Source organism: Saccostrea cucullata, unplaced genomic scaffold (assembly GCF_032062105.1).
Source record: "Saccostrea cucullata isolate Sc308-1 unplaced genomic scaffold, CSIRO_AGI_Scuc_v1 ctg597, whole genome shotgun sequence".
Lineage (NCBI taxonomy): Eukaryota > Metazoa > Mollusca > Bivalvia > Ostreida > Ostreidae > Saccostrea > Saccostrea cuccullata.
The window spans coordinates 90314-117256 of NW_026924857.1; the positions used below are offsets into that span (position 1 = coordinate 90314).

A 26943-nucleotide genomic window follows, 5' to 3' on the forward strand; every position below is an offset into this window, starting at 1 on the left:
CTGACGAGGGTTTTATTTTGATGTACATTTTCGCTTCCTTGTGCGCTTATGCAATATTGTAAGTCATTTTAATTCCAGGGTGTCAAAATTTCACGATATCTCAAAAAGTACCAATTGCGATAGTTTTAATTTCATGAAATTAATTCAAATTTCGTATAAGCATTTAAACGTTTTTAAAAACTAATAAAAGTATTCACGATAGGTTTAATTTCGCGTAAAAATGATAAATCGCGAACATAGCGAAATTAAAACCATCGCGATTATTTGTAAATAATATTTCTATCGGCAAATCTGTGATCATGGTGAAAATTAAACGTTCATTAAGACTAAGAAGACCGTTTTGGCTGAATATTCCTCAGATTTTACTTTCTGAAATAAAACTCTCCATCTTTCCCCCAAAGTTACGACACTTTGGTCCATTGTATCGTAACTTTATATTGTTTTCATCATTTATGTGTCACGTGTAGATCAAATTTCAGCTCTTCTTGGTGACAAATAGCACCGACATCTGTCGACAATTTCCCCAAAACTGAAAATGATTTGTGTCAGATACGAAATGATATGAAAGTTAATAGAGAATATATATAAATTTTTAAAATTAGATGAAAGGACATCCTTTTGATTGCTTATATTTATTCAATTACCAGGAAGACTAAAGTTAATAATTACACCAGGTGCGTATCTGTTGAAAATAAAGTGGATTAATGGAGTTAACAATTACATCAATATATATACAGGGCTTCTCGACTATTTTCAAAATTGAGAGTAAAATTATGAAACAACACACGCAAACACCTGTTCCAATCCTGGATGGTGTGAATTAGAAGTCCAATTTATTTTTAGCAATTGTTCCCTTAGTATAATTCATATAAGACGTGTATAAATACTTAAACATTAATACCCAATTTCAAGTAAAATGATCTAATCTTTCAGGACTTCTAGCGATGGGCGAAGTAACGCAAAGTAAAGAAAAATGTTCTTGAAAATTAAATGAAAATCTGATTTATTTTTTCTTCCCTTTAGACAAATAATTGTATTAAAAAATTGTATTGATCGAGTTGGGATTTGAGTACATATGCAATATTATCTTTCAGTATTCCATGATGATAATAAGACGATTATTCACAATATCTAAATACAAGCATACAAAAAATACAAGAGTTAAAAACAATGAAAGAAATATGTGTGAAAGATAAATCTGTCACCAATAAATTCAGATGTAATCATCTGTGATTTTTTTTCTCGTAAACGTTTTTTTCCATCTCCTCACAACAAACGATCACTTGACATTTTCTTGTGTTTCCTGTGAAGGTGGCGCTTTCTGGGAGAAATCCACGAACGTGTACTCTGTCTTCTCGTCTTCTCCGTGTATGACTGGTCTCCCCTTTGTGTCTGAACTTTGTGGCTTTTTTGCAAATTCAACATCGATATAAACTAAACCATCTTGATTCTATGAAGTAGAAAAGAAAAGTTCCAATATATTTTATGAAATTGCTATTTTATGAAATTTCAAAGAATAACTCCTGAACACAAAAAACAGGACATACTCATCAGAATTAAAATACTTCTCTGATATAGAAGTCGATTCAAGTTTTCCTTTGATAACTTGGAAATTTTTTATCATCAATTGAAATGGACCATTTTCTTATTACTTGACCTGGACCATTTATTAATTATCACTTTTCATGGACCAGTTTATTATCACTAAGTCTTTAAATTGTCCATTTTATCATCAATTGAAATGAATTTTTGGCTGACTTGATTCTAAACCTATAAGATACTTAAATATAGCCATAAAATGTCGAAAGTAGGTCACTGTGACCTACATTTTGATCCACATTTTTCAGAGTCCCAAGATACATCTGCTGACCAAGTTTGATAATTCTAAGCCAATAAATACCTGAGATATTCAAAAGTAGCTCACCGTGACCTACAAGTATTATTAAATGGACCAATTTACGATACAAAACACGCCGGGTGTGACCGTTCAGCAGGGGATGCTTACCATGACATCTGATCCTACCTCTGATGTTTTAGAGGTCCTTAGCCTAATAGTTTGCTTTAGATTTGCTTCTGTTTTTTATTGTTTTATGGACTTTGATATTGAAACTGTTCGTTATCTCCATATCATTTACTCAAACATGGGCCATTGAGTCGCTTGAAATTGACCATTTTATTTGCAGATAATGTGCATAGATGGATAACTTTAATTATTCAAATCTAAAATTCTTATACTTCTTGCTATTTGCATCATACCGTTGAACGTGAATTGTCGTTACTGGTAGATGCCCCAGCTTCCTCATTCTTTCCTTGCAACTCCTTTTTCTTCTTTTCATCTGTTTGTTTTTGTTTCTTAGGATGTTTTATCACTTCTGAATACATTGTGTCGTTGTCATCTAAACAAACAATGGGGTACGTATTGAACAAGAGGTATAGGACACGGAAGATTAAAGAAAACGTTATTTATTGTGAATAATTTCAGAGTATTTAAAAAATTAGATAAACATGAAACTCAATATAATAATTGGAGAGATAGATTGCAAGACTACCATTTTGATCCTTGATGACGTCACTCTTCACTACGTCATCCTGTTGTCTGTTCTTCATCAGGACACTTTTGTCAACAGCAGCGTACACAACAACATCCGCTGGTATATCATCCTGTTCTGTGGCTGTGAAACAAATTCTTTTTAAACGTAAAATTTGCACGGACCAATATATTGTTATATTTTGCAATATTCATTACTACATTAAAAAAAGAGGAAAAAACTTTGCTCCTTGCACATAAATATCGACAATGAGATGAATTTCTGGTATTGCCACATTGCAGTTCTATAACAACTATTCTAATCCAAAATGAATTGCCTTAAGGACTTTTTATTTAGTAATAATTTTCTTTTTAAACCTGTAATCTGTTTAATTGTATTTAATATTCGTTTATAAGCTCTTTTTTATCTGCCCCAAAACTGCAAAAGCTAAAAATAAAACCTAAAAAGTACTTTCAGATTTTCATTAAAGTAAGATGGACAATGTTTTGAAAAACCTTGTAGTATATCTAAACAGTATCTGCTTACATCCACTGGGTCTTTCCTCCATGTTTATTTTCTTTGTAGCTGACTTTTTAGTTGTTTTACAATACATCGTCACCGCCACTGTCAGAACCACAACAAAAACAAAACCAGCCGCAGACGCTCCAACCAAAATCAGCATGGTATTGTCTCCAAACAGAGAGAAGGACGAGATCGGAGGAGCTATATATACCGTACAAGTGGAAATTTTAGCGTTACACAAATTTAACGATTTATTCTTAAAAAATGGTTATTTTTTTTAGCGAGATTTATTTTTAGCGATTTTAAAAATTCTCTAAAGAAGCTATTACAATTAAGGCAGAATTAGTTTATAGTGTTATCTAATTTTAGCGAACTTGGCACCCTCGCTAATTATGCCACAATTGAATCCTTGCTAAAAATTCTACTTTTACGGTATCATGAAAACTTGATGATAGTTTTTTTGGTCAAGAAATGGAATTTATATGAACTATTTTTTTAATTGTCTAAGCAAAAAGAAATACTCGACGTTCCAATACATGCACTAGTTTATTCAGTTACTAGAAGATAACACAGTAGTATAAAATTATAAAATAAGATATTTCACCTTTAACTTTGACTTTAATTTCTCTCGGGCTCAAAGAACAGCTGATTCTGTTACAACTCTCAAGTTGGTACCAGTACTCTTGTTCTGGAACTAAAGGTCCTAGGTCGTAATATCCCAAACTACCCTCACCAGGGTCTGTCAGATTTTTTACAAATGTCCAGCTTTTTTCTTTTTTGTTTGCTAAGATGAAGAACTGTTCTGGACCTCCATTAAAGTTCGATATCCAGGTAAGATTGATAAATCCACTTCCGTAGGAATACCATGAGAAGTTCAAAGGTGGCTGAGGTTTATCTTAAAATTCAAAGCTAAGAAATTATAAGAGTTAACCAACATGATAAAATAATATTATATAAATATAGCATTTTGATGAGGTCGATCTATAGATATATCGACTTCACAGAAAAGCATATCGACCGAGCAAGAAGTGCGAGGTCGATATATTTTTCTGCGAAGTCGATATATCTATGTATTGACCGATTTAGAGGGCAAGATTTTTTATATTATAATTTTTTTTACTGATATTGACAAAATCACCACTCGCTTGTTTTTTTAACACTGAGGGACTTTTCTTTGTATCGATAGAATATTTTAAAGGATTTTCTTTTTTTAAAAGACTAATTTGTCTAATTAAGTTTTGTATTGATTTTTGAAATAACGTATCTATTATATGTTTTAACATAAAGGAGATTCTTCTTCAAGGAATCCTATGTCTTACTAATTATTACTGAACATCACAATAATGAATAAAAAGTTGAAGTACAATTTCGTTTTAGAAAATCAAGTCATACTCTGTCTTAGATGTTAAGAATTCAGCACAAATGTTGTTTTACAGAACTCAAGTCTTTATGCAGTTACCGTATATAATTGATCATGTGATCAAGTTTGAGCAAATCAGAGAGCTTTGAATATATAATAATAATAATATGATAAAAAATCATATTATACTTCCATGTAAATTAATTGATTATGATTGGTCCAGAAACATTTGTTAAAAAACACTAATACCCGCTAAATAATGAAGCCACGCCCTCCAGCGTAGCAACAGTCAACACTGCTTGACGACGGGTGAAATTCCATAAAATAGCGACTGTGCAGCATTTATGTGTGCACGGTTTCACTGTTGTATGTATTCGTAAAAAACATTCAGTATAATATAATAATTATTGTATGTAGTTAAGTGTAAAATTGAAATTTTTTACCCCTAGAAAACTATTGTCAACCTCGGCTGCGCTTGGTTTATAATGGTTTTCTTGGGGTGAAAATTTTCAATGATACACTCAGCTATGTGCAATATTTATATAATAACCGATGGCAAGGCAAAAATATTAACGTATATTAGTGAATGAAAGCCGGAGGCGCAAAACCCTTGATGGCTACCTGTGTATAGTAGAATTTAAGGAATCCTGTATAGTACAACAATTTAAGAAATCCTTAGAGTATTTAAAAAGTTAACAGAAAAATACAGCTTTGTTGCTGATAAGTGAAGCTATAATCTACCTATCCCCATTTGTAATATTTTAAACCCATATTTTAACTTATAATACTCCCCTCTCTTTTGGGTTTAATTGATTGCATGAAAGATATGGAGATAACAAACAGTATTCAATATCAAAGTCCACAAAACAATACAAACTATGAACAGAGAAAACACAGCCTCCAAAATATCAGAGGTGGAATCAGCTGCCATGGAGTAGTGAGCATCCCCTTCCGACTGGTCACACACGCCGTGTGTCTTTGTCATTATCAGAAAATAGAGGGGAAATCATCGTCAATTGGTATGAAAAACATTGATCATCCTTTGACTCAATGATAAATTATATTTGCTTACAAGCTTACATGTCATTGTATCGACGATATAACTTACGAAATGATGACTTTAAACGAGACTGCTGATACTCTTGTTTCATCAACTTGCTTAATTGTCAATAATTTACCTCGTTTTAGAAATTCTTCATAGGTAGATATAAACTCCGTATGCAGGTGATAAATGTATATTGCTGCATAAGTAAGGGAAGTTGACAATAGAAAGAGTTAAAGTCATCACGTTTGTCGTAGAGCTTGGTTGTTTGATTGCCATTAACGTCTCTTTCAAGTAATATATATCCAAGTATGAAACAGATATGTCAGATGCTGTGGTATCTTTCGATACCCACGAATGCTGCATGCCAAAAATTAGTAGAAAAAATTTAGAAGTTTCGAAGAAGAAGTTGAAAATGTTTAATATTCAAATGTTAACACTCGACTCATGATGGACAACACACTAAGAAAAACAAAAAGTGGATTGTCATATGTCTCCAGAGTGACTTATGTGATACAAAAAATGTTGTACACAGCCGTCTTTTCGATAAAGATAGAGACTTAGGCTGGGGAAATACTATAAGAAACAATTACCGTGTATTTTTCAAACAACGAAAACGATAATGAATTCAGCGCAGACAAGGCTTCAAGAGGAGACGGTGACTAATTCATATAAGAAATTCACATAATTATATCAGGCCTTCTTCAAAATATCACAAAATGAATTTGCTATTTAAAATGGTAGATATCTTTCGACTACATGAAAAATTACAATTTCACGCATCATTTTACACAATAGAAATGTACAAAATAAAGTATATTTTGCAGATATACTTGTATAATAATTAACATGATGACGACAGGAAATTAAGGTTTTCAAGCCATCACTGTAGTGTCATAAAAACCACAATAGCCAAACTTATCAAAGAGTTAAACTGTAACTTAATAATTCAGAGTGTCAATCATTTTAGTATATCAAAGTTTGTAATTGAGAACAATGTGTATGACACCTAATTCCACCTCTTAATATATTTTTAAAAACCTCTTTTATTATTTTAAGATTTAATTCACAATTTCCTAAAATTGCTCTTCATGATTTCTTTTAGTTTGATTTGTTTAATTCGTTCAATAAAAAATGTACAACAAACGGCTTATCATAATAAATTTTGAATTATTTTTAGTCTTAGTATCCGTTTTCTTAAAGGAGTTTTTTGCCCTGACTAGACACAGAACCGACACAGTTATCAATGACTTTTTCTGTACGTCACGGTTTCTTAAAATGCATGATGATGCTTCCAGTGTTTTACATTTATCCAATGTTTTCTATGTTAAAAGGCTAGCATTTTTTCAGAATGATTTACATTACCATCGCAAAATGCGTAAATGAAAATAAATTCTTTCAATAGAAACGATTTACCATTTTTAAAGTTAAACATTCTTCATTAATCTATCTGTTAGCATCGGTTCTTTCTATATTTTATTTTTTGGCACACTTGTTGAAAAAAACGAGTATGGTATATGAGCTAAGTATATGTACTTGTAAAAATACTGACTTACCATCATGAATTCAATTTGTAAATACGAACGGCAAAATCATACAGATACTACATTGTACTATTTATTGCACCAAATTAATTTTGTATTCATGTAAAGCAGAATAGTCAAAAATTTTAAAGGCGAAACCCTTCGGTATGGCTTAAAACTAAGCATTTAGATATACGATGACGTATTATCAATTAACAATATAGTTAAGTCCTATCTTATGTCAATACAATATATCCTGATCAGATTGAAATATCCTGATCAGATTGAAATAACATATTTGACACATCTGTTTCATTTTCAGATAATATACTTGACAAATTGTAATCTAAAAACATCTTAATAATTAACGTAACGACTTTAACTTTTCAATCGTAATCTTTTCTTACTTATGCAGCAATATACTTTCATCACCTGCATACAGAGTTTATATGTCTAGGTTAACTCGATACGCGAGAACATTTTCTCAGTAGGAACAATTTTTAAAACTAGATAAATTATTAGCAAACAAGTTGATGAAACATGAAAATTAGTAGTTTAATTTAAAGTCATCATTTCGTAAGTTCTTTGGTCGATACAATGATCTTGTCAGCAAACAAAATTTATCATTGAGTCAAATGCTGAAGACGTTTTTTCATACTAATTGTAAACCATAATATACACACTGAATTGTCGACGGAATTTTTCGTTGGTTCCCAATCATGACGAGGAGCACATGCACGACGGATGACACCGGTCGGTAAGAGATACTCCTGCATGGCACCTGATTCCACCTCGGACGCTTTGAAGGTCCGAGTTAGAATTGATCTTGAGTACTGCTTGTTTTTCCATATAACTCATTTAAAATGTTTCCTTAAAGACATCAACTTGAGATAAAGATTTTAAGGGACATATATACCTTTAACATGATGTACATGTATTTGATATTTTTAAATTTTTGTCAAAGTACTGAAGTCCAATAATGTTACATTTAATTACAAGAAGAGCGTGCGTTTAATTTGTGCGATAAAAATATGTGAGATTGAAACTTACAAAGAGCTGTGAAATATACAAATAAATTACTTATATCAAGAGTGGGCATTTTTTTGCTGAAATTTCTACATGCCTGTAAGATTTCAACATGCCCATGCATAAAAGATATCATATTTACGATCAAATGTAACTATGTAAGTTAAAAAAAGTCACTTGAACAAAAAGCAATGTTAAATACAACCTTGGGCGTTGATTGTAATGTTGGCGATGGCTTTTTCTTTATATATCAGCCAATAGTTTCCGAAGAAATTTGTATTGGGAATAGGGATAGTGCTGTTGATCCAGTGTTTGTAGACAATGTTATCTCTTTGTGAAACATTAATCGATATACGCTGAAATGCAGGTCCTGACCAAACAAACCCTGATGTAGATTCTAGAGGATTTGCAACAACAGGCAAATTTACAACAACTTTAACACCCGGGCCACTCATGGAGCCATAGTTGGATTTGAACAAATTTGAGTCCTCAAGACGAGGGTCACCTAAAACATGATGAATTTTACACATTAATTATACGAATTAAATAAACCAAATTTCCAAATAACCATTATTATTGTGGTATACAATGCAAATAATTTGCGTTTTATGTGAATAATGTTAAAACATTATCATGATTATGTCGTTCTTAATTATTTCATGTATTTTAAAGAGTTTTTTTTTCTGAATATGGATCGTATGAAAGATAGCGATGATGTTGCATGTAATATGGTTTTAATTTACGGTATATACAATGGTAAAGTATACCTACAGAGTACGTTGATACTGAATGTCTTATCCTTGCTTCCAAACTCGGTAGAACTCCCCTCACAGTTATAAGTGCCCGTGTCAGAACATTGGGCTTCTTTTATCCATGTATGCTTCAAATTGCCATTCCAAGTCAGGGTGTCACCAGTAAGTTTTCTAAGGGTGACGTCTGGAGTGGGATTTCCTCCAACAGAACATGAAACGTGCACAAAGTTTCTTTCATGAACAGTTGATTCATTTTTAAGACTGCTATTTATGTTCACCACTGGATCTGATAAATCTGGAAACGTCCAAACACCGTTAATGAATCCGTATTTAAACAGAAAGATAATCAATTTTCATTAATTAGAATTAGTTCTTTTGTGCATGTCAGCAACAATGTTTAAATGATTTGTTGAACTACATATCATGCAATTAAAATGAAATGTCGTTTATAAAAATAGCAACATGAAAATTACCGACTAATCAATTAATTTCTTTTTCCAAATTCAAAATCGTCGTTTAACTGTAAAACTGTAATATTTGAAAGGACAGTGCGGTTTTATTAACAGTTCTTTTGTATTGAGTTTCAGAATTATAAACATACATGTGCATGTTATACATAATTTAAATAAGTTTTTGTTAAGTAAAAGGTTTATCTATATAATATAAAACTTTTGGAATTTTAAAATCAAACTCTGAATCAAAAATTCTTTTTCAGCAGTTTCTTACCAATTTAAAATGCAGATTCAGCATATCAGATAAATTATTTTATTTGCGTAGAAAGAAAAGTCATTGTGAAAGTGCTATGTAAGTATAATAAGAATGATCAATAATTTTTTTTTAAGGGACCTCGGCATAGTTTTAACTGAAATTTTTAAAACCAATTTGAATGTTTACATCATTTACTGATATACAAAGGAGATATGGAACTCAAGATTTGACATACTGTAAACAAGGTTCTTGTATTTTATGTTTTCATATAAAGAAACTAAACGAGATTCAGTAAACTATAAACTGTCTAATCGTATTAAGAATTAACTTTTTTATTGAAAAAATCTGCTTTGAACGAACATAAATTATATTTTATATTTTAGTATATTTTTACCTATGTAATCAAAAACCAAGGCAGGGTCCAGCGTACATAACAAAGGTTTGGAGCTCTAAGCCTGTCTTGTATTTCGGCAAAAGAAACTCAAGTATTCAAATCAATCTTGTATATATATATATATATATATATATATATATATATAGAAAGCACAAAGAAATTCACTTTTACATGGATACCCACTTCCGCCCCAGCCCGGGGTTGAACTCTCGACCTTCGGAATCTGTCTCCTAGCAGTGCAGGAACAGCGCTCTAGACCGCTCGGCTATCTAGGCAAGTCAAAAAACTTGCTTTCGATGCCGATGGAATTCTCGCGGCGCTGCCCTACACTACACGATCATTGAGAATAGAAGTGAGATACAGTTATTTGGACATTAGTTTTAACAGAGGATTGTTACCAATACATGTTGTAATGAAATTAATTATCGTGTCGATAAAACATTGATTTTTTTCACGTGATATACGTGTACATAGCTTTCGCAGGTAGTATATAGGTCCTTGTTTTTAGACAGCTGGAGAAAGTTTGCAATTCGTTTTTGAAATTTGTGAAAGAAATATTTAAAATGATGCATAATCTTTCATTATTATGCTCACATTTACAAAATTTGCTTTATGAAGCCTTATATCAACTTATAATACATCGGTCAGTATACCTTTGTTCAAAGAGACGTATTTATAAGTGCTATATCGTGTCGATAAAACATTGATTTTTTTCACGTGATATACGTGTACATAGCTTTCGCAGGTAGTATATAGGTCCTTGTTTTTAGACAGCTGGAGAAAGTGTGCAATTATTATTTAACCCCTTAATATTATCAGAAAGTGTTTTATGTATATGCAAAAGTCACAGCGTTTGTACGATATTCGAAGCAATTGTTAATCATCTAAAACAACTCCAACATTAAATGTGAGCATGGAGCAGTGTCTTTAGAATATAATCTTTCAATTTCGGTCTAATTAAGTTATAAAGAAGCTCTACAGTTTTTCCGGTGACGAGTTAAATTTTGTGCAGTAAACCGATGAAAACCACGTGTAGCCATTGAATCGTAAACACGTGGTAGATTGTTATGCTTTGGGAATCTTTCACTTGATTGGAGAACGGGCGTGACGAAGACATCGTCACGCGTTGAAAATTGCCTTCCATATAAGGTAGTGGTCTCGACCTGTGAACATATAGCCAAAAATGAGTAAGGATCTATTGGAGAGGTGTGTTCCCCGAAGGGCTACTTGAATTAAACAACAAGTAATTATCACACTCAATTAAGGGGCCCTCTAAGGGGTACAGGTAGACTTACCTGTGTTTACCTGGATAAGCAATATTTTGTAAATCAGATATATTCATTCAATTATATTTTAGTTCAGAGGGTTTTCTATTTTCCGAAATATACTGAATAAAAATATTTATAAATATAAGTAGATAAAATTAAGATTTAAGAAAAGTGAAATTTTTATTGTACCTTTAATTTAATTTTTTCCCCAAATTATTAATAGTATTGACTGAGAACTTTAAAATTATTATCCCTTTTTGTGCTACATTTTCAAACTCTTTTAGATAAATTAACACAAGTGTTTTTTTTTTTTTTTAAATAATACCGGTAGATATATATGTATGATAAATAAAGTGTTTCTATAAAGTTTTGTATAATTTATTTTATTTATCTATCAATTTGAATTATCAAAACATTCTATTAAATAATCATAAAATCCAGATGAAGTTTATGAACTTCTTCACCTGTCATAGCAATCCTTTAGTTGCAAAGAAATATACTGAGATGGACTAAATAAATTGTAAATATGTGTTATATGAAAGTGAAACAGTGTTATCTCATATATAATATGAAAATCAGTGCTGCTAATCAATAAAACTTCAAGATAATTTATAGTTTTTGATATTTGTGCTTGTAAAATTATTTATTTAAAAAATATGTATACAAAATATTTATGGTATATAGTGCTCAAATTAAAATAAAATGAGATGAATTTCCATTTCATTTTGTTTCAATTATGGTAGATTATTCATACCGGTAAGTCTACCTGTACCCCTTAGAAGGCCCCTTAATTGAGTGTGATAATTACTTGTTGTTTTATTCCAGTAGCCATTCGGGGAATAAACCATTGGAGATTTGGATGACCTTAATTCACATTGTGTAAGTTGGCAGCGATAATCTTTCAAAAAAGTTTTCCTATGAAATTGAAACTCACAAAATAGGGAGCTTGTCGGATTAAATGGAAATTAACCCCTCTAAAAAATCTTTATTTTCTACAATGTTCAAGTCAAAAAAACCATTGTTGCTTTCGATGTTATGACAAACTGCTCTCAAAGTATCACAAATGTCGATTTAACCACAGTAAAAAAAAAATGTGTTTTGTTATGAAAATGTCTCCAGAGTATCACTTTGTAATTCGTAATGATATAATTGCGTATTGAAAGTTTTGAAAGAGTTTTGCAATTCAAAATTATATTCAAATCGTAAATTCTCTCTTTAAAAATTCTCTTTAAAAAGAATTAATAGAATTTTGACTTACTATATACAGAGAAATTTTCGTCCCCGTTTTATTTTCGCCCCTTTCGCTCTACCCTCATTTTGGCGAATTTAAAAAGGGGCGAATTCTAAGGATACAGTTAAATTTCTTAAACAAAAATATGACTGGGCGAATTAAAAACGGGGCAATTTTTTTTACAAGTGTGATGCGGCGAAAATAAGACAGGGCAAAAGATAAGCATACATGGATGTGTATTTAAGTAGGGAATAATGATTAAATACAGTGCTCAATAATCCCAAAAAATACGATTGATTATATATTGTTTACTCTATATTCTATAACAGCATTGCATTGCAGCATTTGCGTCACATATTCATCAATAAAATCGCAGTTAATCGATAACTTGTACTATTGATAATTTTTAAATGAAATATGGGCGGCGGAAAGGGTAAAAAAGACGTTTATGCAAAACCAACAACTAATTTATAAACATAATGAAATACAAAACAGACAACCTTTAAAAACAAAATCAACAGACTCGTTTGCAAAACTCCGATGCGAAACCAACGATCACCAATGCAAAACCAACGATTATTCATTGAATTGTCACAGGTGCTTGAGGACAGGACCCCCCCCCCCCCCTTAATATAGACCCCCGGGCCTGTTAGACTTTTTTCACATAAATTATATATGGATGACACATTTGTGATATAATCTATCCTATCAATTCAGAAAATTTGCTTAAACTTACATTTTATAAAAATATCTACCCTCTCTGTATATAAATTTTTATATAGAGAATGTAGGGTAGATTTATTAGAACGTTTGTTTTAGGTAATTTTTCGATTTGCTGGTATAGATCATATCACAAATATGGCAATGAAAGATTTTTTATAAGAAAAAAAATAGAAAAAGCCCAGAGGTCTATATCGAGGGGGGGGGGGGGACGAGAGTCCTGTCCTCAAGCACCTGTGTGAATTGTCGCTAGATGGCTTGCAAAAAAAAAATACATTACCTGAATTAAAGCTAGATGGCGCGGAAGTTTTTCTAAGTCATCATTATTTTTGTACTTTCATAGAAAGGTAAATGGTTCAGGACCACAATAAAAAAGTGAAGGTCAAAAGGCTGAAATTTAGCACATGTAGGAAATTTGCATGTCTCCCTTTCAATGATAAAAATTGATACTTTCTGGGTATAGAATAAAATTTAATGTCAAAAGTTTACAATAATATGCATCAAGGTGCATTTCAAGCATAAATTATGCATAGAGATATGTACTGAAATGAGAGGTCATTTGGTTTGTTTATGCTTTTTAAGACAAGCGAGAGCTATTCGGAGGTCATGACGTCAGGAGTTTATTAATAACCAGGGATTTCAACATTGAACTCCCCTATTTTTATGTGAATATTTTATCCGACACATTGCTATGTCATGTGGTAAAATATTTTGGAAATGAATCTTTTTAAAAAAAAAAGTTACAAAGAAAAACAAGAGGCCCATGGGCCACATCGCTCACCTGAGAAGCTTTGACCAGTCTGTTCTTTACCAGATTTCCCCCTTGTAATACATTATGTATCCCCACCCTACCCAACTGATCATAATTAAGACATTTTGAAATCAACTAACCCAGGATCCTTCCATGTGCAAATAAGTTTCAGCTTTTCTGGCCCAGTGGTTCTTGAGAAGAAGATTTTCAGAGATTTTTCCTATATATTTTTATGTAAAACTTTGATCCCCCCATTGTGGCTCCACCCTTCATCTGGGGGTCATGATTTGAACAATTTAAAATCTACATTACCCAAGAATGCTTCCACATAAGTTTCAACTTTTCTGGCCCGGTGGTTCTTGAGAAGAAGATTTTTAAAGATTTTTACAATATATTTCTATGTAAAACTTTGATTACCAATTGTGGCCCCATCCTTCCCCCGGGGGTCATGATTTAATTTAGAATCTACACTATACCAGGATGCTTCCACCTAAGTTTCAGCTTTTCTGGCCCAGTAGTTCTTGAGAAGAAGATTTTCCAAGATTTTTCCTATATATTTCTATGTAAAACTTTGATTCCCCATTGTTGCCTCGCTCTTTCCCCGGGGGTCATGATTGGAACAATTTAGAATCTACACTACCCAAGAATGCTTCCACATAAGTTTCAACTTTTCTTGCACAGTGGTTTTTAAGAGGAAGATTTTCCAAGATTTTTCCTATATATTTCTATGTAAAACTTTGATTCCTCATTGTGGCCCCGTCCTTCCCCCGGGGGTCTTGATTTTTACAATTTAGAATCTACACTATCCCAGGATGCTTCCACCTAAGTTTCAGCTTTTCTGGCCCAGTAGTTCTTGAGAAGAAGATTTTCCAAGATTTTTCCTATATATTTCTATGTAAAACTTTGATTCCCCATTATGGCCCCGCCCTTCCCCCGGGGGTCATGATTTTTACAATTTAATATCTACACTACCCTAGGATGCTTTCACATAAGTTTCAGCTTTTCTGGCCCAGTAGTTCTTGAGAAGAAGATTTTCCAAGATTTTTCCTATATATTTCTATGTAAAATTTTGATTCCCCATTGTGGCCCCGCCCTTCCCCCGGGGGTCATGATTTTTACAATTTAATATCTACACTACCCTAGGATGCTTTCACATAAGTTTCAGCTTTTCTAGCCCAGTAGTTCTTGAGAAGAAGATTTTCAAAGATTTTTCCTATATATTTCTATGTAAAACTGTGATTCCCCATTGTGGCCACGACCTTCCCCCGGGGGTCATGATTTGAACAATTTAATATCTACACTACCCTAGGATGCTTTCACATAAATTTCAGCTTTTCTGGCCCAGTAGTTCTTGAGAAGAAGATTTTTAAAGATTTTTCCTATATATTTCTATGTAAAACTTTGATTCCCCATTGTGGCCCCAGCCTTCCCCCGGGGGTAATGATTTGAACAATTTAATATCTACACTACCCTATGATGCTTTCAGATAAGTTTCAGCTTTTCTAGCCCAGTAGTTCTTGAGAAGAAGATTTTCAAAGATTTTTCCTATATATTTCTATGTAAAACTTTGATTCCCCATTGTGGCTCCGCCCTTCCCCCGGGGGTCATGATTTGAACAATTTAATATCTACACTACCCTAGGATGCTTTCACATAAGTTTCAGCTTTTCTGGCCCAGTGGTTCTTGAGAAGAAGATTTTTTAATGACCCCACCCTATTTTTGTCTTTTCTTGATTATCTCCCCTTGCGAGGGGATATGTCCCTTCATTTTAACAATTTAAATTCCCCTTCACCCAAGGATGCTTTGTACCAAGTTTGGTCAAAATTGGCCCAGTGGTTCTTGAGAAGAAGTCGAAAATGTGAAAAGTTTACAGACGGACAGATGGACAGACGGACAGACAGACAGACAGACAGACGGACGGACGACGGACAAAATGTGATCAGAAAAGCTCACTTGAGCCTTCGGCTCAGGTGAGCTAAAAACACATGTCTGTAAGTCTATATAATTATATAAGCTAATTGCGGTCCGGGTCCAAATCCCGCAAAATTGTCTATCAACATCCGTTTGGCAGACCTCGGATAATAGCATCATATCGGACTTTTAAAATTCAAACATATTTGAGGCAGCAAGACATCTACAAACGACTGTAAATATATATTACAAGAAACCAGTAGTAGATATTGGTATTTTTACCCAAGAGAAAACTTTTGAAAGAAAAAAAATCCCCTTATACTCTTAAAAAGTTCATATAAAATTATTTTATTGTGTTCATGCATAAAATAATTTGTTGATACTTAAAAATTCACTTGGCAAGTTGTACTTTTATCATTTTTGCTTTTCTTTGTACGACTAAATAAAGTCTATTAAATTTATTTTAGAATGAGTTAATATAGGAAGCAATCTGCATAAAATCAGATTCTTTGATCCGCTGTCATAGATCGCTACATGTGAGCGGATCAAAGGATCTAATTTTAATCACATTGCATGATTATAGGAAGTATCATTTCGCTCAAGTATGACTCATACATGTATATGTTAGACAATAAGTAAAATAGAATTTTATCAAATTGCATTCATTGCCCAATAATTACGCCACAGTTTTCATTAACATAGATATGCACGGATCTAGAGTCCCAGACCTCCCCCCCCCCACACACACATTTCTTGGATTTTGCAGAGATTTTTTTTTTACACTTAACCAAGCTTACTTAAAATGACCTTGGACGCCCCCCCCCCAAAAAAAAAAAACGCTGATGACTCCTCATCAAATAAGCGAATGTGCTTAGTGGCTATGAAAAGTACTAGTTTTCTATGTGTGAAGCTTAAAAATTTAACCTGTTTATTTGTTTGCTTGTTTTGTTTTTTTTCTTTTTTCTTTTTCTTTTTTTTTTTTTTTGCTTTTCAAGAAAATTATGGGCTCGATTGTTTTTATTGGGGTGCCCCCCCCCGGAAAAAAACAGGATCTGGGTCTGTTCAGATATGAATTACATAATACAGAAAAGATAAATGCTCTGATTAGCAGGACAATCAAGGCTGTTACTGATGCGCAAGGGAGATGATGATAATTTTTCATTTTATCATTTTTTTTTTGGGGGGGGGGGGGGGGGAATCGACATATCAAAATCAATAACTCATGAAGTTTCAGTCAAAGTCTCACAAGATTTTGGTAACTTGTTAATTATACATGAATTAAAATGTTTGGTAATAAATCTGGAAAAGATGTTCGAAAGGATAGTTTTAATTTTATTCAGCCAGCCCCCCCCCCCCCCCCCTGCAGGCTCTGTGTCCCAGGTTTTTCTGTTTTTCCATATTTCTCCAAAAAACAGTATCCCCCAAGCCTGGAGTAATTGCTTTACTACATTCCTTCGCCTTAATTTTAAGCCCCCCCCCCCCCCCCAAAAAAAAAAATAGATATGGATACACACACATCTTACCTTAATTTCTTTTCTTTATATTTTAAAGTACTCAAGTCATTCCCTAAAATATACACAGGGTCAATCTAATACATAAAAATGGGAATATAATGTATATATAGTATATGAATATAATCGCCTATCATATGTATCCCGATCTATACTAGCACATGTTATACGATTTCGATACCGATAATACATAATATATATTATAATAATTATAATATAATATATTCTATAATACATTCGAAGGTTTCCCAATTGGATCCTGATATAATTTCGTGGGATTTACTTTCCTATGAGAGTACACAAATAATAACATGGAAAAACTTCCGCGCCATCTAGCGTTAATTCAGGTAATACAGTGTATATGTTTTTTTACACGCCATCTAGCGACAATTCAGTGAATAATCGTTGGTTTTGCATTGGTGATCGTTGGTTTCGCATCGGAGTCTGTTGATTTTGCAAACGAGTTGATTTTGTTTTTAAGGTTGTCTGTTTTGTTTTTCATTATGTTTATAAAACAAGTAGAGCTTTTCAAAAAAGCTTACCGTCTTTAGCGACAATTTTAAACAGTAAACAGATCTATACTTAACATGCTGTATAATTCTTTTGAATTTCTTGATGTTATATTTCTAAATTAGCTTTTTACGGGCATTAGCCATACCACGGTTGTCGCTCGGTCATCTCCGTAAACTTTGACTGGCCGAGAGCAATCTCTCACCAGAGGGCGCGCTCCGCTTGTGTTGGATGAGCGTAAAACGCCCTCTGGTGAGAGATTGTGGCCGAGAGCTTTCGGCAAACCTCAGCTGATTCCCATTCACTCTTCAAACAAGAAAGGGGAAAAGAATAATGACAAATTGTAAAGCCTGCAAGCAATAACTATCAAATGAAATTAAAATATAAAAAATAATGAAATTAAATAGACCTTTTTATTTATTGCTATAAAAAAAATATGTTATTATGAAGAAATAATTACTGCTGATTTTGTTGTTCGTTTTGTCATTTTTTTAAGATTGGCAATCTTGCAAAATTGTTAAGTCGTACGAAAAATAGATCATCAGAAAGTTATCTCCCTTGCCTTGAACAGCATTTCAACCAATGAAATAATTGAAAATTTTCTCATCATGCAATTTCTACCAATCACAAAAGAGAGGAAGTGCATAGTCCGAAGACTGAAAAAAACTTCAACTATACAATACCGTCTTCCAAGGAAGACGGTAATCAGTTGTTAGTTTTGCATAAGGAAGGATACGGAGATAACGAACAGTATTCAATCTCAAAGTCCATTAAACAATATACAAAATAAGAGCAAAGCAAACACGGACCTCCGAAACATCAGAGGTGGGATCAGGTGCCATAGAGGAGTGAGCATCCCCTGCTGACCTGTCACACCCGCCGTGTGCTCGTTGTCATGATCAGGAAATAACGGAAAAAATCCGCCGTCAATTCAGTGTATAAATAATGGACTAACAATTGGTATGAAAAACGTCAGTCAGCATTTGACTCAATGATAAATTGTATTTGCTGACAAGGTCATTGTATCGACCATAGAACTTACGAAATGATGACTTTAAACGAGACTGTTGATATTCTTGTTTCATCAACTTGCTTGTCAATAATTTACCTCGTTTAAAAAAAGAAATGTTTATATGTGGAGCATGCTCTTGTTTATCGAATCAACTCAGATATATATACTCTGAATTCAGGAGATGAAGGTATATTTAAGGTATATTGCTGCATAAGTAAGGGAAGTTGACGATAGAAAAGTTAAAGTCATCATGTTTATCATATAGCTTGGTTGTTAGATTATCATTAACGTTTTTTTCAAGTTAAATATCCAAGTATGAAACACTTGTCACTAGTCCGACGCTATGGTATCTTTTATCTCAAACTCACCAGGATATATCGTATCGACATAGGAATTGAAATTATCATCATTAATTGACAATACGTCGTCGATATATCTAAATGTCGAGTTGAAGGCCACAGCAAGTGTTTTCTTCTTTTCACGCATAAGATTTTGCATAAATTCTGCTTCATATGAATATAAAAATAAGTCTGCTATTAACTGAGTGCAATTTGTACCCATGGGAATTCCAATAGATTGTTGGAATACCAGGTCTCCAAAAACCACATATATATTGTCAATCAGAAACTCAAGCATCTTCTTGATGTCAACTTCAGAGTACTTATGTGTGCAATCAGAATCTGTTTTAACAAAATAATTTTGCAAATGACCAATAACAAGGTAAGTAAATTTACGAGTTCCATTTTTATTGAAGAAGCAGCTGTCAATGATATCAAAAAGCCTGGATTTTAATTTGTCACGGGGAATTGTCGTGTATAAAGTTGAAAAGTGGTAAATTTTTAAGCTGTTGATTTTTGTAAAGTTTTGTGATTTCAAATTGTCCAAAAGTTCTTTAGAATTTTTAAGTACTGTAAATGTACTTTTTTCTGCGGGGTCATAATTCCGCGGAATCTCAATTTCCGTTTAATCCGCGGGTAGAAAATTATGCGGATTTCTTAGACTGTCACTATATGCCTTACATTTATATTAAGTACGTTTGGACAAATTTCCGCGGAAAATTTGTGGCCGCGTACATAGCGTAAATTAATACCATGCGGAAAAAAGTACTCCTACAGTATCCACATCTGATTTACACCACTTCTTGAATATATAGTTGCACAGTACTCTTGAAGTTTTTATCTTCACTACTGTCAAAATCTTAGTGAGAAGTAACGAAAGAGGCTTGGTTAAACATTTACTGGAACCTGCAATGTATCTTTGTTTGTAAGGATTCTTATGAAGTTTCGGAATCCAATATATATATAAGGTAGTTCAAATTCATTTTGGCTCTGTGGAATATTAAAAGTATTCAAAACTGACAGGTGATTTTGAAGAATTTCTTTCTTAGAAAGATAAGTATGGGTATAAGTAGGATTACCACTTGTAGAATTAAATCCAAGTTCTTCTAGAATGCAATTTATATAATGAGCCTAACCCTTTTCGCCGCCCACATTTCATTTAAAAATTATCAGTAGTACAAGTTATCGATTAATTGCGATTTTATTGATGAACATATGACGCAAATGCTGCAATGCAATGCTGTTATAAGTAAAAAAAAAGGTATCAAGTACAAATACTACCTGTCAAATTCAGATGAAGGTTTAAGGTAAGTGTATGTTGCTTTCCGGAATTTTTTGGTTTTTTAAGTAATTTTTTCTGATGGATAAAATAATGTAAACGTTACTTACACAGAATGTTCAAATTGATAGTTTGGTTGTTTTGTCCTACAGAATTGTTGGCTACACATTGAATTTGTCTCATCCTAGTTCTGTCTACTCTTCCTGATAACGTTATTGAAGCTTTGTCAGCTTGCGTTGCCACTTCAAAATATCCTGAGGGATTCTTGTATTGCCATCGTAAGGTGCAAGCAGGATTACAGTCTGCTGAACATGTGTACGGACCAAAGAAATCCCCATCCTTTATTTCTAGTTCTTCACCTACACGATGCGAGGTTATTATAACACTTTCTGGACCATCTGTTAAAAGAAAAATGTCGTTACAAACACAACTTTTTTGAAAATTTCATTTATTTGAAATACTTTTTGGCATATAAAGAAGTAATCAATACTAGTACTTACATAAAGGATTAATCTGAATTTCCCCACTTCTTTCCGATTCAAGATTTTTTTCTTCTGCCTGACAGCTGTATCTCTTTTCCGTGTCATTTCTTGAGACTGTGAATCTGTAGGTCTCCCGAACTTCGCCATTTAGCTTGGTGTTGTTGACAAACCATGAATACGACAATGGTGGAAACTTGTAATATTTAGGTGCAGAGGTTGAACTACTTTCACATTCAAGAAAGGCTTCAGTGTTTACCTTGACTGATTTTTCTCCGCTTATAACGGGTTTTTGTGGTTTTCCTGTAAATTAAGCTTTCTTAATTTTGTTTTAACATCACCATTAATTTATATTGAAGGCATATTAATAATTCATTCCAAAGGTTTAAATACAGCATCAACCACATCATTTTCCCCACCAAACGATTGATGCATTTGGCGAACCATATTGTTTTATTTAAAAGTTACATTTTTAATCGTTTATGAAGGGTTATGAAAAATGGAGTGGCTCTAGCAATATAATATATTATGCGAGAAAAAAAATCATATCTGTAACCTTTCTGAAATGATACACAATTATATAAATTAATTATTGACTTAAGTTCTGTGACTTGGAATTTTTAAAATGATCATGAAATATGCACAATTTTTTTTATGTTACAGGAAAAAAAGATATCAAAAATCACAATATGAAAAATCACAAGTGTGAAACTGAGTTTTGAAATATTGAACTATACAATTTTTTTTATTTTGTACCGTATTGATTTTGCTAGTGCAAAAATAAGACTATCTAAGAGGAAAAGGTATTCTCGTAATGTTAAATGCAAAATTTAAGGGTTTAACTGGTTTCATACTTCAAATTAAATTTGAAATAAATTACAAGAAAAACGAAATGTTTGAAAGCAAGTATGCATCAACAAATGACTGTATCAAAATTCTTTGTTTTAAGTGAAACGACTAGTTCATTGACATATTAGGAAAAAAAAAAAAAGGCCAAGGGACCACATCGCTCACTTGGGCAACGAGGAAAACCATTTTAGTAATGAAAAGTTTATAAATACAAGTGGGTTCAAAAGAGGGGTATATGAACAAACTTAAATCTGCTCTTTTTCATGCTTTTATATTAATGATGAATCATGGCTTTATTGTTCTTGTGAAGAATTTTAACAATTTTTCCTATGTATCTCTACATAAAACCTTGATCACCCAATGTGGCCCCACTCTAACCGGGGTGGGGGTGGGGGTCATGATTTGAACAAAACTGAATCTACAATACTCGAGGACGCTTCCACATAAAAAGTGAACTATCACAGCTTTGCTTTCCTCGAGAAAAAAAAATTCTTTTTTTCTGTTATCCTTCTTAAAACTTTGATCACCCATTTTGGCCCTACCCTTGACAAGGGTTCATGATTTGAACAACTTTAATTCACACTACCTGAAGATGCTTTTATACAACTATGGTTTTGTTATTCATGAAAATAAGATTTTGAAAGATTTCTTTCTATGTATTGCTATGTTAAACATTGATACCACGTTGTGGCTCCATAACTCCCTAGGGTCATCATTTGTACAAACTTGAATCAACACTACCAGAGGATGGTTTCATATAACTATGACCAATCATAGTTTTGCTGCTCTTGAGAAGAAGATCTGTAAAGATTTTTCCTATGTATATTCGTGTTAAACATTGATACTCCATTGGGGACCCACCCTACCCCCAGGGATCATGACTGAACAACTTTAAATCTACACGTCCAGTGGATACTTCAATATAGCTAATGACCAATCATGGCTTTACTCGAGAAGAATTTTGAATATGTTCCCTATGTTATTGTGTATTCCTATGTTAAACTTACACATTGTGCCACCATTCTATCCCCGGGGGTCTTGATTTGAACAGACTTGATTTTACACTACCAGAGGATGCTTCTATATACATGTAACTAATCATGGCCTTGCTGTTCTTGAGAAGATTTTAAAAGATTGTTCCTATGTATTACTATGTTAAACTTTTATTCCATATTGTGGGGGTCATGGTTTGATAAAAAAAACTTGAATCTACGCAACTTGAGGTGCTTTCAAATGAATTTCAACTTTCCTGGCCCTGTGGTTCTTGAAAAAAAAGATTTTTTTAAAGATGTCACCAGTTTCTCACTAATTCATAATCTCCGCTTGGAAGAGGGCATTGCCCTTCATTTGTACGAATATGAATCCCCTTAATCCAAGAATACTTTGCAAGTTTAGTTGAAATTGGCCCAGTGGTTCTTTAGAAGAAGATGAAAATATGACAAATCTATGACAACAACGACGACAGACAGCGGGCAAATTTTGATCAGAAAAGCTCATTTGAGCTAAGTTGAGCTAAAAATATTATGAATGCCTTAAAAAAATACTGACAAAATGTAACGTCTGAAAATGAGAAAATTCTCTCAATATGACGATTTCCCTTTTCTTATTCTATATATTTAAAAGAGATTTCGATTGAAGCTAAGTGATCCTAGAGACAATGCATTGACCAAAATTAGGTTGAAGTTCATTTGATGACCTTATAATGATTAATTTTTCCTGATATTTCTTCAACCAAGGAGCGGAGAATAATCATTTTTAAAATATGTTTAGTCATACAGGAATTTTTATACTCTGTTGACATTATACATAATTATTGATTTACCATAAACAATGAGGACAGCATCATCTCCTTTAGACAAAGCATTAGATGGTGAGTAACCTCCCACGTAGTGACCAGCATCTGCCACTGTTATGTCTTTGACCTCAAACTGTATCCTGGTTGAAGTAATGGGTTTACTGTGGTATGCATACTTCTGTGATTTTTGTATATTTATTTTCCAATTAATTATATCAATTATATTTGAATATGAACCATTAGTCGAATTGTAATGAAGAATATGGTAAGATCCAGAGACCGGGATATAATCAACATTCCATGAAATATGTTTTGATTCTCCCTCATTTGATTCGATTTTATTGACTGAAAATGAGAACAAACAACGTCTGTAGAAAACATATTCAAGTACTAGCATACAGTGGTATGGAAAGATATTAACGTTATAGTATTTTTATATTTACACGGAAACCCATTCCTGGTTTAGTGAAAAAAAATTGATAATAAAGTTTGATTTTAAAACGTTAAAGTTTTTTCCAATAAAAAATTTACAAGGTACCCCCTATCTAATAAAAAGCTCATCTAATTTTTCGAAATAATTTTCCTTGTTCGGATAGAGTGATTGTATTGAAAATTTATCCCAAACATTGTAGGTCTTATTCAGCATTTAACATTTGTTAAACATTAAAAAAAACCACTTATATGAAAATATGTTCTTAAGTATGGTGGCTTATTTCTGCTCCCCATTTGCAATATGAATTATGTGAACATACCAGAAAAGTATGTCAACATGCAGGGAAATTGTGTTTACATGCAAGATAATTATGTTAGCATGCAAGTTACTATTCTTATCAGAGAATGTTATTTTAGTATGGTAAAGACCAATATGTGATAAGAGTCTTGAATGGCCCCTTGAAATGAATATCTTAATTTGACTATATATATAGATCTAATTTGCACAGCTATACATGTGTTCTTATTGAAAATTTCAAATTGTTCAAAATACCATTAATTTAGAAAAAGGATATAAAGTTCATGTTTCCCCGCCATTTTAGAATATTTTGTACAATACTGCTTATTTTTTAAGCATTTTTTCCCAGAAAATATTGAGCCCAGACTAGAACCAACTAAATATTTTTACCAAAGATGTATTTGTTAAAGATAAATTACTGACAATTTTTTAATGTTCCAAGCTGAGCTCTGTTTCCAATTAGAAAAACTGTCAAGAAAAAGTCCATTTTAGTCTAAATTTGGTTGGATTGCAAAATTAGCGCCCTTTTTGATATCATTTTTTGCCTTTAAGTGCATATAAATGTAAAAAAATGTATTGGAAATATTTCCTATGTTATCTCTTCTACAAAATAAAAATCAATTGTATATATATGAAGATCATTCTTAAATGTTGATTTTAAAGGAGTCAAAATTGACTCTTATATTTTTCTGACATACTTGACGCAACAAAATTATGTTGACATGGGACTTATTTATGTTAACATGCAAGATCATTATGTGAACATGCAAGATAAATATGCGAACATGCAATATAATTATGTGAACTTGCATTATATTTATTTTAACATGTGACATATTTATGTTAACATGCAACATAATTATATTAACATGTGACTTGTTCTGTTAACATGCAAGATAGCTATGTTAACATGAAACCTATTTATGTTAACATGCGACTTAATTATGCCAATATGCAAGTTATATTTTTACATGTAAATTAATTTTGTCACCTTGCGAGATAATATGTTGTTAACATGCATAGATCGTATATTGACATAATGAACTTGCATGTTTACACGAGTACAGTTAAGGTGACAAATGAAAATATCGACGATTTTTAGATTTAAAAAAATACATACTAAATAAGGATGGACGATTCTTTTGCGGACTTTAATAACATCAGAAAAATGTAATAGGGTTCAAAGGTATATGTTAAGGACTTTAGATTTTTTATTTAGACTTGTTACGTGATGTCAGCAAATATCCTTGGAGCTTTGATGTCATCTATAGATTCTAATATTGCTAGAGCATAACTAAGTTTAAAAGAAAACTTTGTTTAATTAATAATTCCTTCAACATTATATGTTTTTGTAAAATGTGTGGGGAAGCTTTATAGATTCCACTATTTAGTTGGTAAAATTAAATTTGTTAGACGGCAGGTTGAATATTTTGCTGGTCAACTACATTAAATGCAGGTATAATTTATTTGTTTGAAAGATTTCACGAGGTTCGCAACATTTTTCAAATAAAGTAATTCTTCTTGAGTTTATGTGTAAACACTTGGCAAGATACATTAACGGTATGCCCTTGCAATAAATCGATTTATTAGGTCCCTTATATCACGTTTTATGAATCTGCGTAGAAATACACGGTCGTATCACTTGTCTCGAGAATATAGTTTTACAGCCTGTACAAAATAGTTAAACAGACATCGCATCCAAGATGACGGCCTTTTATTTTACTGAAAATGATTTTCATTTGATAACAAAAGACATTTTTACTGAACAAAATTTGACTTCATCAGCCTCTCACTGTTTACAAACTGCGTCAACTTCTACGAGATGACATCACATTGACAAGTGCATTGCGATAAAAAAATCGTTTATATTTTGCTTTGTAGGTTTTAACAAATGACACACGTAATATAATAGTAAGCTTTTATGTAGTCTAGAGCTATTCAGCAGATAAAAATAAAAACAATTTATTTTTTAGTAGTTCTACGACCTAATATGTCTGTGTGACGTCATAGTAAACACTACCCGTATGAATTTCGCTATGCGTTCTTACTGTAGCCTTAACTGTTCTGCGCATTATTATCTTGCATGTTGATATAAATAACTTGCATGTCTACATATTTATCTTGAATGTAGACAAAATAATTTGCATATCTTCATCATTATATAACGTTGCATATTGCATGTATGATGTCAGATATGGCGTTAGCAAGTTATGTTCCCAATATTTCAATTATATTTTCTTACAACATTGAGAACGTGCATGTGTCGAAACAATTAACTTGCATTTTGACTTATATTAGTTGCATGTCTACATAATTATGTTGCATGTTAAAATAATTTTTCTTGCATGTAGGGGGCAGAAATATGTCACCATACCTAAGAAATAAAAACTTTATCTTAGACTTAAATTAGCTCATTTTGCTACTTATATTTCCTGAGTTTAACATCTACTGAAGTATATCATAATGACCAAAAGCTTGCTCGGTAATATATACAATACTTATTGCACTGTCACATTCTGACCCGCTATCATCAAATCATGCAGGATACAGATTAAAAAAAATACTGAGTACATCTAGTTCTTCGTACGATCATTATCTATTTTATATTGTAATGATGCATTTTTAGTTTTGAAAACACCTTTCGATATTTTCCAGTATAAATTATAATTCGAGTTGTTTTGATAGGGTTCGTAAGGTATAATTC

The 26943-nt window shown here is 32.5% G+C and overlaps 1 protein-coding gene across 1 annotated transcript; it reads right to left on the reverse strand.

The window, feature by feature from the left end:
- Positions 1–380: 380 nt before the first annotated feature.
- On the reverse strand, positions 381–23921 carry LOC134267457 (uncharacterized). Its single transcript, XM_062749664.1, has 10 exons — positions 23537–23921; positions 20887–21168; positions 20497–20784; positions 8773–9048; positions 8207–8506; positions 3655–3945; positions 3075–3251; positions 2550–2672; positions 2257–2396; positions 381–1450 (listed from the first exon to the last, which is right to left on the reverse strand). Exons 1-10 carry the CDS (start codon positions 23904–23906, stop codon positions 1280–1282), a joined length of 2418 nt encoding a protein of 805 aa, XP_062605648.1. The 5' UTR covers positions 23907–23921; the 3' UTR covers positions 381–1279.
- Between the last annotated feature and the right edge of the window lie 3022 nt (positions 23922–26943).